General features: G+C 40.0%; 1 protein-coding gene across 18 annotated transcripts in view; it reads left to right on the plus strand.

Annotated features, from left to right (window-relative positions):
• MYT1L (myelin transcription factor 1 like) overlaps positions 1 to 17,239 on the plus strand; it is a 383,510-nt gene that overhangs the window by 339,471 nt on the left and 26,800 nt on the right. For all 18 annotated transcript variants that reach the window (XM_030555505.1, XM_030555502.1, XM_030555511.1 and 15 more), the window contains 2 exons: positions 10,233 to 10,316; positions 12,195 to 12,416. In XM_030555505.1, coding sequence (XP_030411365.1) covers positions 10,233 to 10,316; positions 12,195 to 12,416 — 306 coding nt within the window. The remainder of the gene's footprint in view (positions 1 to 10,232; positions 10,317 to 12,194; positions 12,417 to 17,239) is intronic.

Here is a 17,239-nt window from a genome sequence, read left to right on the forward strand (position 1 = left end):
CCAGTCCTGGAAATAAGGACTAAGATCCCTGTGTTAATTCTGTTCGAGTGTTTGTGGCCTTTGCATAAATTTGAATCCAGTAGCCATACCCCACCACCAAGCCCTTTTCCACAATGGGCTATTGTGAGCTGATGTGTAGCTCAATTCTCTGCAGAGCGTGTGCATTGTTGTATTAATTTAGAGGGAATAAATAGTTAAAGGTGTTAATACAACCCATTCAGTGTCCAACATTAAACAGTGCCATACAAGATCACGGTTTGGTATAGAGCAGGGATTCTCAACCTTTCCAGACTACTGTGCCCCTTTCAGGAGTCTGATTTGTCTTACATACCCCAAGTTTCACCGGACTTAAAAACCACTTGCTTACAAAATCAGACATGAAAGTACAAAAATGTCACAGCATGTTATTACACAAAAATTGCTTACTTTTCATTTTATCTGTATGAAATTTTAGTTTGTACTGACTTCGCTAGTGCTTTTTATGTATTCTGTTGTAGAAGTAGATAAATATATAGCTAAGTTGATGTACCCCCTAGAAGACCTCTGAGTACCCCCAGGGGTACGTGAACCCCTGACTGAGAGCCACTGGTATAGAGACCTAAGCCTACTTAGTACAGATGTAATGCTGAGAGACCGTGGCTGTTGGCGGGCGGAATCAAACTGGGGACCTTTGGAGCTTAGTGCTTTACCACATGAGCTAAAAGGCAACTGCCTGTTAACTCAGTCTGTAGAGCAGACTCATTTTATCTGTCTCTTTAAGTGGTCTCAGTGCCACTAGATGGGACAGAACATCACACCCAGAAGGTGTGTGGGTTACACAAACACATAAATAAAAATTGTTTTAACCTTTAATTAAAGATACAGAAGAGAATGAAAAACAGCTAAAGCATCTGAAATGTAAAGTATTAAATAAGGCTTTCATTTTAACAGCATCCTTGTTCCCTTTCACTTTAGGTGGAAAGAGTTTTTAGAAGGAAAATCTCCTTTGTTTAACAGTCTTTTAGGAGGTATCAGAGATGGAGGCAACTGTCCTTTTGAAGGAAATAGAAGTTAGTTCCGATGGGCTAGAGCTGTTGTTATTGTTGTTAAAGTCCGATCCTGTTTCCTTTAAGACAAAATAAGACAAACACGCAAAAGGAGAAAGAAAAGAACAGCAAAGATAGAAAGTGCAGTGTCTGTCTTTGGTGTTGACTCTCACTTGCAACCTCACTGCTGGAAAAACACAGGCACAGCACATGGCCTTATCAACCACTCCAAGACCTGGTAAACTTGTACCAGCATTGGGCTGTCTGGGGCACTGCATTTAGTTGTCTCCCTGGTCACAGGCCAAGAGCAATATATGTAGTTGTGGCCAGCTAAGCCAGACATTTATTAGACAGAATGAAAAAGGAGAGAGATAGAAAAAAGAAGAAATAAGGTAGGGAAGGAAAAAGACACATGGGGAGACGGGGAGTACAACGTCTCACATCCAAGGTGGTATTTGGGATGTAGCCAAAGCCGGTGAATATGACGATGTCATCTAGCTTACTCTCAGGGCCGGCTCCAGGCACCAGCCCAGCAAGTAGCTGCTTGGGGCGGCCAATGGTGAGGGGCGGCACGTCCGGGTCTTCGGCGGCAATTTGGAGGCAGGTCCCTCTGTCCCTCTTGGAGCGAATGACCAAGCGCCGAATTGCTGCCGAAGACTGAAGCAGCGGTAGAGCTGCAGATCGTGATCGCGGCTTTTTTCTTTTTTTCTTTTTGCTGCTTGGGGAGACAAAACCCCTGGAGCCAGCCCTGCTTACTGTCTCTGGCCTGGTCTGGTCAAGATATAATTCAGGATTAGGATGAAGAAGGTTTGGGGTCTCAGAAGATGGTGGAAGTGGCAGCTATAATGGTGAAGCTCACTCATTACCCTTCTCACGTGTTTCAGTCAGGCAGAATCACAGTCTGTTGGCATTTTCCTCAAAGTCTTTTTTTTTTTTAGGACCCCATAAGGAAGTGATGGCTGGAATAGTCCATCTTCTCATTATTTTGCCCCTGAATTAAGCCTATTTTCCAATTCACTGATTTTGGTTCACTGATTTCTTGTTCCACGCTTTTATTACATATCAAGCATGATCTCAACCTGGTCCTTGAGTTATATCAGTAGACCCTTTTTTTTTTTTTAACTAATTCAATCTTTCTGTCTCCGTTTAGTACCTTTTTCCATCAACATTTGTTGCTATAGGTTATAGTGACACTTTATAAACTTTCACTCACTTTTCACAGCTGAATAATATCACAATAATGGTAAATGTGTAGGCCCAATTTTTATAACAGCAGTCATCCTGTGTGCCTGTTCTACCGCCACTCACCCTTCCTCATTAAATCACTGTAATTCTACTGAACGTAGGCCGTTAGCAGCCCTCAAGCCCTGACTGAACATCAACAATAGCGAAGAATATTGTTTAGGAAGTTGCATAAGTGAGAAAAAAGCGTACAGGTGTGGGCCTGTAATAGTGCAGTGTCCCTGTGCCCTAGCTGGTCTAGGCAACTCTGTTTGCAGCACTGTAAACACACGGTGAGTTGCACAAGGCCACACACCATCCCATCAGTAATAAATCTAGGAATAGAGCTGTCTAGGTGGCATAGTCCCACCTTGACCTCCCTGGCATGCAGAGGAATGTGCAGGCTGTGCAATCCACTGAGATGGGGCAGCCTGTTCCCCTATCTGCACTGAACCAGCCCTGGTGGACAGTGCAGAGGAAGGGCTGAGGCCACAGCCCACCACCTCCCTGCCCACTTTAACAAGGACTAGACAGTCAAAGTCCTGGGCCGGGGCTGGGGTGTTAATGATTCTGGTCTACTTTTTAAGGGACACTACTGTTCTGATTTGGAGATAGAACCATCCCAGTTTTCTGCTACCAGCAGGCAGCCATCAGCTCTTTGAAGAAGCAGAGGAGAGTTAACTGGCAAATGGTCTGGCTAAATAAAATGCAATCCATTTACCAGACAAGCTGCTATGCATTCAGCATCCCACTTAGCCTGGACCAATCTGGCCCCATTTTAGTGCCTTCATACCTGCTGCATCTGGGTCTTGAAACTACTTCCCTTTCCTTGCACTTCCAACAGCCACCTTCACTTAAATCTCTCCTTTAAACACAGTTCTTCAGTGTTTACATTTGGTTTACAATTGGACACATTTACAAGAGTCCTGGGATTAATCTGGACTTTTATGCTATGTATGGGAGGTAATCCAATACTGTATGGCGCACCTGGAGGGAAGGAAAAAGGTGCTTTACAGTGCTCCTGGGATTTATCCAGTGCTTTGTGTTTCTGACTGTTCTGTTTTCCTAATTTGGATTAGATAGGTGCATTTGACAATATTTTCCTTCGTTTTTGCAGAGTCCCAGCACCCAAAGGACTCAAAAAATAATATACTATAATGTAATTACTTGATCTGGAATTTGTCCAGTCATTAGGATTTACACACCTACTCTTGAAAAGTACCATGGGGTCTTCAGTGACCACTAGGCTCCAGAACCTTGGTTTTGCATCTTGTGGAAGAAAGCACTGCTAGCACCATATCCTGAGCACCAGGCTGGAGGGCTGGCACTGAACTCAGAGGGAGACACTTTTGGGCTACACTAGTGCGGGGGTTTGAACTAAGATATGCAACTTCAGCTACACTATTTGCGTAGCTGAAGTCGAAGTATCTTAGTTCTACTTACCTGGCTGACCTCATGGTGATGAGCCACGGCTCCCCAGTCGACTCCGCTTACCGAGGCCTGCCGAGGTGGAGTATGGGCATCGATTCGGGAATTGATTTATCACATCTAAACGAGACACGATAAATCGATCCCCGATACATCGAACACTACCTGCCGATCTAGCTGGTAGTATAGTCGTACCCTTTGAGTCTCCGTTTCCCACAACGATCTCGCTTTTCATTGGAGGTTTTTCATCTACATACCAAGCTAGCCCATCGTTGCTTCATTTCAGAGATGACAGCATATGAATGCCCAAGACCTATACTACTGACTAGTGAAAGTATATTGATGAAAGAATTAATGAACTGATAACCTGTAAGAATTGTTATATATCATGGACTTTAGTATGTCTATAACTAGTATTTCTAATTCTCTCCTTGAAAATTAGCACTACTTTCCTCATGTTTAAATCTCATTAAGTAACACTTCTCTTTAGACTATACTTGATACAATGATTTAAAACCCTTTTTGTAAAGAACATTTCAATGACATACTGCTGTCTTAACTGACTGCCCAGAATGTCTGGGTGACAAAGTAGGTGAAGTAGAATCTTTTGGTGCACCAGCTTCTCTAAGTGAGAGACAAGCTTTTGAGGTTACACAGAACTCTTCTTCGGGTCTGGGTATCATTTGTATTGCAGATAGCTGCTATATAACAAATTCCTGAATTTGAAGACAAATGTAACTCTGGTTTAACCCTGTGCAACTCCATTTTAGTCAATAAAGCCATTCAGTGCCCTTGAAGATGTAGAAGTTACACCTGCATACATCAGGGCTGAATTTGGCCTGTCAGCCTGTGTTTTATTTTATGAGGCGTTAGTTTGACATTAAAAAATGAAATAAATATGTATACTTTGTAATAGCATTTGGTTGTAACAGGATAAAAAATTAAAACAAAGGCTCATATTTGTCACATGTTTTCTTAATGAATCTCCTCTCAAAGGAAAAATAAATAAATCATAAACCCAGAATTATGTATTTAAAAGGTATTAAAGAACCTGAAAGGTCTTCAAATTTGCTCATATATCATAGTGCCAAAAAAAGGCATTGAATCATGAATCAAGGCCTAAATGGTTCATTCTGATTGTGTGATGAAAGCTACACAAAAATTTCGCAAACCCACCCAGCTGTAAATCTAGTATAAAGTACTTTGCTTTCCTAGGCAATTCTTCTAACAGTCTAGGTTTCAGATACAACAAGAGACAGGATTTGTCATACACATAATCAGCCTCAGTATCATTAATGGGTTACTTCTTCCACACAAGTTGGAACATTCAGAATTTTTCTTGGAAAGGAAAATAGTAGTCTCTCTTCAGCAAACAGAAGCCAAGAAGTAGGAAGAACTTGACATGTGTTTGTATAGTGCTCAGCAAAATGGGATCACCTTAGCATTGGTACTACTGCAGAATGCATAGTAAATAATAACACCATTTAACCGGCAACCTAGATAATTCTGAAAAAAACAAACTGAACTAAACCAGAACTTCTGGCAAAATTCTGCTCTCAGCTAGAATAGTACTAAAGACAGAATTACTCCACTCAGGTCAGTGGAGTAACTCTAGCTTTACACCAAAGAGCAGAGTTTGGCCCTTCATTGGCATCTGGAATTGATGAGAATTGTAATGACATTCTTGAAACCTGCTGTTAAAGCTAGCAGAAAAATTCTTGTTGAACTATATGGGGGGGGAGGGCAGGGAAGGGACTGGAAAGTAGCTTTTTAACTAACTGCAAACTTTTACAAAAAATTCAGATTTTTGTCAGTAATTTTTCTTTATTTTTAGAAAATTCTGGCTCCATTGAAGACAGTAACAGAACTCCCATTGACTTCAATGGAGCCAGGATTTTACCCATAACCTTTTAAGGATATCTAGTTGAAAATAGAATTTCCATTCCACGGGAAACTCAGGAATTTCCAGACCTGGATCAGACCCATCATCTGCCTAATCCTGTGCCCTGTTTCTGACAGTAGCCAGCACCAGATGCTGCAGAGAAAGGTGTAAGAACCCCACAGTAGCAGATGTTGGATAATCTGCCTTCCCATTAGTTCATCCTGCCCTCTAATGGTTGGAGGTTGGCTAAGCCCTGAAGCAAGAAGTTTAATATCACATACAGTATTTTTGTTATCATTAATTATGAAAGTGCTGAATATTCGTGATATCAATATAAATATCTAGTCTCTTTTTTTAATCTTGTTAAATTCTTGGCCTCAACTAATGCCAGTGGCAATGAGTTCCATAGTTTAATCACATGTGTGAAAAAGTATTTCTTTGTATCGGTTTTGAATTTCTCACCTTTTAATTTAATTGTATATCCTCTACTTCTTGTGTTATGAGACAGGGAGAACAGAAATTCCCAATCTACCTTCTTTAGATCATTCAGTATTTTGTATACTATTTTCATGTCCCCTTTTACTTGTCTTCTTTCTAAAGTAAATCCCTCTTTAGAGGAATGTGTTTCCAGGCCAGTGAGCATTTTTGTCACTCTTCTGTAAATGTCCTTTAGTTCCACACTTTCATTTTTGAGATGGCAGGGAGCTCATCCTTCCCTTGGGAATCTTCAGGAACCATTTTTGTTCAGATAGGCAGGATCCTCCCTCTTCTGGCTCCTGTAGCAGCCTCCCTCATCTCAAACTGGTGACAAATGGTTGAAAATAGAGCAAAAATAGCAGCTTCTGATTTTTATAACCTTCCTGTCTCCTCTACCAGGTGATTCTCAGGTCAGCCTTAACAGGTGACCACAAAGTCCTACCAGATGACTTTGTTGCTAGGTGATCTCTCTCCTGCTAAACCAATTCTCCTTTGGAGTCTGTTTTTTTATGTGGAGTCATTACATTTCAGTTGTCAGGCACTTAAGTGTTTTGTTAACCTTTTGCCACCCACTGTTGGAATTCCAGTCCTATGTGGAAGCAAGCAGACAATAGACAAGCTGATGTAATGCATGTTCAAAATGGAGTTTGCAACTTGGTAAAGATACATACAGAGGGCTCATCATCTCACACAGAATTCAGATTCTCCCAATTCATCACACAAAGGTTGTATTTCTCCACATTCTCGGCAGTGAAGACTGATGCAAAAAAATTAGGGCTGTAAATCACAGTTAACTCAAGCGATTAATGCAAAACAAATGAACTTAATTAAAAACAATAGTCACAATTAATCGCAGTTTTAATTGCACTGTTAAACAACAATAGAATACCAATTTAAATGTATTATAAATATTTTTGGATGTTTTTCTATATTTTCAAATATATTGATTTCAATTAAAACACATGATACAAAGTGTACAGTGCTCACTTTAGATTACTATTTTTCATTACAAATATTTGCATCCTAAAAAACAGAATATTATTTTTCAATTCACCTCATACAAGTACTGTAGTGCAATCTCGTTATTGTGAAAGTGCAATTTACAAATGTAGGATTATTATTTTTTCTCATAGCTGCACTCAAATACAAAACAATGTAAAACTTTAAAACCTACAAGTCCACACAGTCTACTTCTTGTTCAGCTAATTGCTAAGGCCACGTCCAGACTAGGTATTAAAATCGATTTTAGATACGCAACTTCAGCTACGGGAATAACGTAGCTGAAGTCGAATTTCTAAAATCGAGGTACTCACCCGTCTGGACGGCGCGGCATCGATGTCCGCGGCTCTCCGTGTCGATTCCGGAACTCCGTTCGGGTTGATGGAGTTCCGGAATCGATGTAAGCGCGCTCGGGGATCGATACATCGCCTCCAGACTAGACGCGATATATCGATCCCCGAGCAATCGATTTTAACCCGCCGATGCCACGGGTTAGTCTGGACGTGGGCTAAGACAAACAAGTTTATTTACTGCCCGCTTCTTATTTACGATGAGAACAGGCGTTTGCATGGCACTCTTGCAGCTGGCATTGCAGGGTAATTACATGCCACATATTCTAAACATTCATATGCCCCCTTTGTGCTTCGACTTGTAGATGGCACTATCTTTATAGTAATATCCATACCTTCCTTACCTACCCATTTAACTCCTTGTGACCAATTCTTTTTCTGTCTTTCTGTTGCTCAGACAGACCCATATTAATGTAGAACTGAACCATTTTGATTTTGTTCGACAACTCCAAAATTTTCAAATTGGGTTGACCCGACCCCCAATTTTTTTTTAATTTGATATTCCCAAGAGGAATTTCCCCAAAAAAGTCAACAAAATCAACAGGTTCCTATGGGAAACCACATTTTCTCTCGAAAGATCTTGATGGAAAATTCCCAACCAGCTCTAATTTTAAGCGACACACTATCCACCAACAGACAGATAATGAGATAATGTTGCGTTTTCACCATCGGAGCAAGATGTCTAAACTTTGAGATCTACTCATGAAAAGTGCTATTTAAGAGCTAGGATTAGTATTATATAGGCGTAATTTAAAGAACAACAAGCTAGATAAATGTTTAAACATGCCCTAAGCTTGTTAAAATGATCTCCTAAATATCTGTCTAAATAATTCATACATGTTAGTATCATACTAACATACTAACTAGTGTCATACATTGTCACTAGTTGCTGCATTATATCTGTGGGACAGAGAACATAGTGAGATTGTTGACAGTGATGGAGAACTGTGTCAGAGAAGACAAAAGGTGAGGAATTCCAGGGGGCAGCAGGACATCCAGAAGAGATTTCATGTATAGAAAAGGATTTAAAAGAATCACCTGTAACAGAAGTTTAGAGAGAGTGTGATGATTTCCACATAAAGAACAAGCAGCTAACAGCTGATTGGATGAGTTACTAAATATAGGTAATGTACTGATTTTATGTACAACTGTGTTGAACTCTAGTGGCTGCCCCATAGTGTGAATAAGGGACCTACTACTAGTGTTAGACAAGGGAGATTTCCTTCAACTCATGCTAGAGGCCTCTGTCCTTGCAGCTGAAGGGCCAATGTTCTAGTCCTAATTACCACAGGCAGGTGTCTGGGTGTATGTGTGTTGCGATGCTTGTAGTAATTATGTCAGTTGTCAGCAAGAAATGGATGCCTGATGAGTGCCCATACCAATCTTTGAAGATCCCCTGGAAAACTGGGTATCCAAGAAATTTTTGGTAGTTGGTAAAAATGGATGCAGAATATGTGAGGCCCACAGTAAAAAAAGCCATCTGAGTCCTCCCTTGCCATCAGGTGTCACTTAGGGCACAAACAAGGTTCTGTTGTCCCTGTCTACCCTGGGCCAGTCTTGTATATCTTATATGTTGTTTATTCCCATAAATTTTGCCTCCCTAAATACTGTTTGATGGAGGGATTCTTGAGGTCAGCCCTTTTTACATGTTCCTCCACCTGCACAATGGCATGCCTGCCATGGCAGACACTCTGACTTCATTCTTAACATATGTCCCAGATATTTCCATCTTCTTTTCTGGAGATAAAGAGTTGTTGAACTTTCTTACAAATCCTGGCATTTGTTATAAGTTCATATCATTTAATACCTAGTGTTTTCCTGGGGCACTTGCTTTTGAAGGCAATTAGACATCTATTTATACCTTTGATGGATTTCCAGCTTCCAAATCCATATGTGAAGGTGAAAATAATGTTTGAGTTAAAGATTAAGCATTGTTTTTTTCAGATGTACACATTTGTGTCACAGACACACATAGCAACTGGTAAAAGTAACTTTCCTTCAACTCTGACTGGTTAGCCCAATGTGCCCAATTTTTGCAAACTTACTCAGTTGCTGAAAAGCTTGCAAAAGAGTTTATATAAACTATACTTTATGTAGTAAAGTAGAACTCAGACTGGAAGGTCTTTGGATACAAGGTATATTTCTTTGCATCTTGTATAGTGCTGAATACGTTTTCAGTGCCTAATGCAAAAAGTACTTTTACCTAGCTTGCTAGTTAGCTTCATTAGATTTTCCCTTGCTTACATTACTTATATTTTTCCAGAAAGTCATTGCACAACTTTGTAGTCTGTGAAATATTATTATCCATGATTCTTTAACAAATTCCTGAATGCATGTTCTGCAGGAAAATGTTAGAAAATTTAACTGTCTTAATATATCCCCTAAAAGACCTTCTAACTCCCCCACTCCACCCTTAAAAGATAGAGATCTTTTCTGCTTTTACTCCTTATTCTTATTTCCATCTCAAGCTCGCACAGAACATGCTATCTTTCTGTCCATAGAACACTGGATCCCACTCCTTCTGAAGCCTATCACTGCTTCTGCTGAGTCAGCTGGAGGGATCATTAGACAGAGATTTGAAAAGCTGCTTTCTCTCTCCTTAGGGGCTGTGTGTGTGGTGTGCAAAGTATTCCCAGTCCCAGCCTTTAGTCAGAATCTTAGATACTTGGCTCCCCCTTGTGGTTTTTTATTGCCTGCTGTCTTTATTCTTTAAATCATCAGAGCTATAACTGTTGAAAACAAGACAGTATTATCTAGGCTGTAGTATTTCATGTGCAAAGAATGTCCCTTTGTAGAGCCCTTATAGTCAGAAATGAGGAATTGCTTTTAAAAACTTGTTCTTTCACTCAGTCTCTCAGGTTGTCCAAGAGCAAAGAAAAGTGGAATCAGGATAGCACAAAGCAAGGAAGACAAAGAAGACCAAGAGCCAATTAGGTAAGTACAAATCTAGTCAAATAACCTTTGTGTGTATTATAAGATCAGGTATATCTACAGCATGATTTTTAAAAATATGAACTTTATCATATTTGTCATAGTAATTCAAGAACAAACATATACTGAACTACAGAGCACAGTTAGTTGTTTTTAAATCAATGAAACAGTTGTATGTGGTTTGCTTAAAGAAATTTAATTGTTCTCTGACTAGTAAAGACTGAATCCTCCACTGATATAAATCCATTGACTTCAGTGACTTGACTTCAGGTCAAGAGCCGTGCTTATTTACCCAGCTGAGGACCTGATCCCTTGTATTTGGAAAGTTTGAAAAACTGTATTTTTTAAAGTGAAAATAAAAAATAAAAAAACTTCAAGCCCTTCATCGGCTTGTTCTGTTAACACAGTGAATAAACACTATGGACTAGCTACATCTGATGCACAAAGTATTTAAAGGGATTCAGAAGTCAACGGGAGTTGTGAAGAATCACCTCTGAAAATGAGGCCAGTGATTTGGGTGCCTACAAATGGAAGCAAGTGCCTAATTTTAGGCACCCAAGTTCGAAAATTTTAATAAGAACATAAGAACATAAGAACGGCCGTAGTGGGTCAGACCAAAGGTCCATCCAGCCCAGCATCTGTCTACCAACAGTGGCCAATGCCAGATGCCCCGGAGGGAGTGAAGCTAACAGGCAATGATCAAGTGATCTCTCTCCTGCCATCCATCTCCATCTTCTGATGAACAGAGGCGAGGGACATCATTCTTTACCCTTCCTGGCTAATAGCCATTTATAGACTTAGCCACCATGAATTTATCCAGTTCCCTTTTAAACATTGTTATAGTCCCGCGTTTCTCCTTGGGAGATGTGGAATGACCTCCGCTCCCATTGACATCAGTCAGTATGGAGGCTGCTCAGCACATTTCAGGATCAGATCCCAAACATTGCAGCATTGGTTTAGAGTAGGATAACCAGACAATGAAATTGACTACTCTGACTGTCCAAGCTACACAAATTGTAAAATTTAATCAAGCACCAACATGCCGAAATGTACATTCAGTGTTTAATACTCTAAACTAAACCTACTAGCACAGGTAACAACATTTGTTTCTTAAAAATAAATGGGGCCAAATATATATAGGGGGAGATCTTGAGCAACAGTGAGCACCTGATGAACACCCAAAACTTCTTTCCATTGGTATCTCTGGGCCCAGTCCTGTGAGATTTAATAACCAGTGAGTGGTGAGAGCGCTTACCACGTTTCACGATCTGCCCTCATAGGATCTGTGGGTGCTTATAATCTCTGAAGCTTTGGCCCATGATTTTTAATCTGACAATGTCCCTTTGAAGTACTAACTATGGCAAAGGTTTGACTGATATCTAAGTGTTTATAACATTACCATAATTTTATAGTGTCACCTTTAAATTTCATGCACGTTCTTAAAATGCACACAGAACTATGCTAAGTGGGATTGTAAAAATTTAGAGTTTTGAAATTTCATTATTCAGTCACTGAAGCTCAGTAACTATCACTTTGATCGCAATGTGCTATTTACCATAATAGACACCTTCATTTCAAACATGTACCCTGCTATTTTCTCTCCAATATGCAGTGTAAGTGGAAAGCCTGGGACTTTGCCATTGATTAGAATGGTTATTTTTTTATCAGCCTGAGAACAGCAAATCTTTTTCTGATTAACAAAGTTCTTCTAGGTTCACATGTTTGACTATTCCATTGGGGTATTTTTGGTGATTTTTTTGAAGTCCATAGAGCATGATTGTTCTTTTCTTTTCATGTCAGGTTTATTTTGACTTTGTTGTAGAGGCTACCAGGTATATGATGGCAAGACAATAAAGTTTATCTCATCTATCTGCTATCCAGATGTCCAGTTCCTGGTTGTGATGGTCAGGGTCATATAACTGGAAAGTATGCATCCCATCGCAGTGCATCAGGGTGCCCTCTAGCTGCCAAAAGGCAGAAGGATGGGTACTTAAATGGCTCGCAGTTCTCTTGGAAGTCAGTGAAGACGGAAGGTATGTCATGTCCAACTCCAGGATGTGATGGCTCGGGACATGTCAGTGGTAGTTTTCTTACTCATCGTAGGTGAGTAACTACAGTTTATATTTTCCCCTCAAAAGTACTCCTTACATTAGATAACCCTGATCTGCAGTACAACCTCTTGCCATGGCGTGTTTCTCTTTTAATTTCATTTTGTCTTTTTTTACTGTGTGGGAAGCCACCTTTCTAGTGACTTAAACAGGGATTCGAGATTCCTGAGTTCTGTTTTTAGCTATGAGGTCTTTCATGAGGAGATCATGATTCCTTTTGTGTATTGAAGGAACTTCCAAAAATAAATGTTAAATTATAAAAACTCCAAATCTGCCACTGCCTTGCTGTGTGACTTGTTATTTAGTTACTTAGGCCTACCTTTGCAAACGTGGGTGCCCAAAGTTAGGCACCTAAATTCATCTGTATAAGCAGCCTGATTTGCAGAGGGGTTGAGCATCTGCAGCTCCCACTGACTTTAGGAAGAGACAAATGCTCAGCACCTTTGTAATATCAGGGTACTTATATAGGTGTCTGTATATGGACTGAGATGCCTAACAAAAGATTGGCCTTACCCTCTCTGTGTTTCCGTTTATCCATCTGTGAAATAGTATGTTTACCTGCCTCATGGAGGTGCTGTTGTGACGTTCTGGGGTGCAGTCCCAGACCAGTGAGGGCATATGAAGTAAACTTTTGTTTAGCAGAATGTAAATAGGTCACTGTGGTGTGTTTTTACAATTTGATTCTTGAACAAGTTGGCAGAGACCCTAGAGCCTACAAATCTGGTGTGAAAGGATTTTACTACAGAGCTTAATTTTAAACGGCATTCCACTCTGACAATGTCAGCACTGTGGATTGGTGTGGACTAGCTTGAGAGAGACCTGGACTCTGGAGCAGCTTAGCTACTCTAGTACATTGTAAGAGAGGTGCATGCAAAGATGCTATTTTAAGGGCCCTTGGGTCCTTTCCCTTTTGTGTGTTCAGCACCTCAATTTCATTATGAGTGTCTTGTTCTAAATACATTAAATCAGAATTCACCCATTTGAAACATGTATGTGTAAAAATCTCTTTAAGAGGGAGGAGGTTATCTAATCTGTTTACAGTCTATCAGAGTTGAGCAAATTATATGTATTTTCCTCTTTGGAAAGGAAGATATTTGAAAAATATGTGCTTACCTGACATTAGTCTTGTGAGATAATGCTCGTGCCCATTATAAAATATTGCTAAACACAGAGGGAAAATAATTAGCCCTGAATAATACAGCCTGTAATGTCATTGAGAACAGTGGTGTCCCACGGGGCATAAGTCCGGCAGAGCTTGGCTCATGGAATGAAATCCAGCATCTTCCTGTCCTGTCACAGAAGGCTCCACATGATGTAGAAGTGCAATGGGGGATTCATCACAGTAGTACTGGGCAAACTGACGGAACAGCTGGGGAATGACTGGTTGATCTGTGACTGTGTGGCTTCAACGTAAGAACATAAGAATGGCCATACTGGATCAGACCAAAGGTCCGTCCAGCCCAGTATCCTGTCTACCGACAGTGGCCAATGCCAGGTATCCCAGAGGGAGTGACTCTAACAGGTAATGATCAAGTGATCTCTCTCCTGCCATCCATCTCCACCCTCTGACAAACAGAGTCTAGGAACACCATGCCTTACCCATCCTGGCTAATAGCCATTAATGGACTTAACCTCCATGAATTTATCTAGTTCTCTTTTAAACCCTGTTATAGTCCTAGCCTTCACAACCTCCCCAGGCAAGGAGTTCCACAGGTTGACTGTGTGCTGTGTGAAGAAGAACTTCCTTTTATTTGTTTTAAACCTGCTGTCCATTAATTTCATTTGGTGGCCCCTAGTTCTTATATTATGGGAACAAGTAAATAACTTTTCCTTATTCACTTTCTCCGCACCACTCATGATTTTATATACATCTATCCTATCCCCTCTTAGTTTCTTCTTTTCCAAGCTGAAAAGTCCTAGCCTCTTTAATCTCTCCTCATATGGGATCCGTTTCAACCCCTTAATTATTTTAGTTGCCTTTCTCTGAACCTTTTCTAGTGCCAGTATATCTTTTTTGAGATGAGGAGACCATATCTGTATGCAGTATTCAAGATGTGGCCATATCATGGATTTATATAAGGGCAATAAGATATTCTCCGTCTTATTCACTGGGAAGGAGCAGTGGTCATCATCCACTGTTTTCTCTCTGTGAAGGACAAGGGACTGATCTGTATTAATTTATGAAACCTGAATGTGACAGGGTCCTGGGAAACATTTATTATCTGACTAATTTAGAATATAGACCATAAATACAGGTAGGGTTAATTAATAGCAGAGCTATCAGAAAACTAGCAAGAAGTTAACAACGAGTCCAAATAAGATACCTTGGTAAATAAGTCAGGAGGTTAAAGAACAAATATCTGAGTTATTAGCTGTGAAGATGCTATTTGCAGACCCTGGCAAAGTTACACAGCTGTTTTGCTAAGGCTGAGAACAGACAGATCAAAAGAACTGAAATGGTTAAAAGGTGAATCTCTAAAAGAGGGCAAGGCAGTTGTTCAGGGCAGCTCATGAGGAGCAGACTGACACAGACAAATAGACAGGTCCTGTGGCATGGGTCTGAAGCAACTGAGTCTGCCAAAGCTTCTAGGAGATGGTAAGCTTTGGGTGAAACAGATATGCATATAGATTGCTACGGTCCTTTGTCTCTTGTGTTATGCTTTGTTCCTGCTATTCAGATTAAACATTACTTTGGTTTGAAAAAGCTATCTGACCACTGTATCATCTGGTACAGAGGCTTGTTTGAGTGATAGGATACATATTACCATTAGTAGTGCTGCAATTTCTTATTGCAGTTCCTTTAGTACTCCTGGGTAAATATCATCTGGTCCTATTACTGTTTAATTTATCAGTTTGTTCTGTAACGTCTTTCATTGATACATCAGTGTGGGACCGTACTTAGAAGGAAAGCTCTGATGAGGCTATCTCCCCCACATCCTCTGCAGTGAAGTCCGATGCAAAGAATTCATTTAGCTTCTCTGCAGTTGTTTTATCTTCCATAGGTGCTCCTTTAACACCTTGGTCACCTACTGGCCCCACTTCCTATTTGACAGGGTTCCAACCTTTAATTTACTTTCAAAATATCTTACTGTTAGTTTTTGCATCTTTAGCAAGTTGCTTCTCAAATTCTTTCTTGGCCTGCCTTATTATACTTTTACCCTTATCCTGCCAGTGTGTGTGCACCTTCCTATTATCCTCACTAGGTTTTGACTTCCAAATTTTAAAGTATGCCTTTTTGCCTCTAACAGGCTCTATTGCACGCTGTTTAGCCATGGTTATTCTTTTGGTCATCTTATTGTCTTCTGATTTGGGGTATGCATTTAGTCTGAGCCTCTATTATGATATTTTTAAATAGTTTCCATGCTGCTTACAGGCATTTAACCCTTGTGACAGCTTCTTTTAATTTCCCTCTAACAAGCATCCTCGTTCTTGTATAGGGCCCTTTTTTAAAGTTAAATGTTACTGGGGAGGGTTTTTCTGGTGTTTGATCTACAAGGATGTGAAATTGAATTACATTATGGTCACTATTACCAAGCAGTTCAGCTATCGTTACATCGTGGACCAGATCCTGTGCTTCACTTAGGACTAAATCAAGAATTGCGTCTGTGGGTTCCAGGACTAGCTGCTCCATGAAGCAGTCGTTTTCAGTGTCTGAATATGTTATCTCTACATCGCGTCCTGAGGTAACATGTACCCAGTTAATAAGGGGATTGCTGAAATCACCCAGTATTATAGCTCATCTCAATTGATTAGATTCTTCCAGTTGGTATGAATACTTCCACCTTTTCATGTTCTCTGTATGTATAATTATCTCCTGTCTGTGTGTTCCATTCTATGCATCTGAAGAAGTGGGCTGTAGCCCACGAAAGCTTATGCTGAAATAAATTTGTTAGTCTCTAAGGTGCCACAAGTACTCCTGTTCTTTTTGCAGATACAGACTAACACGTCTGCTATTCTGAAACCTAGTATTATTGTGCTTTCTGCTTTTGTAACCTCTCTTAATATCTTTGGAATTTAACAGACACTGTCACCACCCCGGTCAGGTGGTCAGGAATGTATTCTTACTGCTATACTCTTCTTATTTAAACATGGAATTTCTATTCATAGAGGTTCAATGGTACAATTTGTTTCATGTAAGATTTTTACATTATTTGAGTCTTTCACATATAGTGCCACTTCCCCACCAGCGCAACCTACTCTATCGTTCATATATAGTGTATACCCTGGTATTACCATAACCCAATGATTATTCTCATTCCACCATGTTTCTGTGATGCCTCTTATATCAATATCCTCATTTAATACCAGGGCCTCTAGTTCACCTATTTTAGCATTAGACTTCTAACATTTGTACAGATGCACTTGTATATGTTGTCAATATTCAGTTGCTCCTTCCTAGGCAGTCATTTCCCATTTTGTATGTGTGCAACTGACTGTTCATTTCTAAGTGGAGTGCTTTGCATTTGTCCTTACTGAATTTCATCCTATTTATTTTAGACCATTTCTCCAGTTTGTCCAAATCATTTTGAATTTTAATCCTGTCCTCCAAAGCACTTGCAATTCCTCTCATCTTGATATTGTCTGCAAATTTTGTAAGTGTACCCTTTATGCCATTATCTAAAGCATTGATGAAGATATTGAACAGAACCAGACCCAGAACTGATCCCTGAAATACCCATTTGATATGCCCTTCCAGCTTGACTGTGAACCACTGATTACTCTCTGGGAATGGTTTTTCAACCAATTATATACCCACATTATGGTAGTTGTAGGAATGCTACCATAGAGGTCCTGGACTTCAGTCTCTTACGTAGCAAC

Source organism: Gopherus evgoodei, chromosome 3, assembly GCF_007399415.2.
Source record: "Gopherus evgoodei ecotype Sinaloan lineage chromosome 3, rGopEvg1_v1.p, whole genome shotgun sequence".
NCBI lineage: Eukaryota > Metazoa > Chordata > Testudines > Testudinidae > Gopherus > Gopherus evgoodei.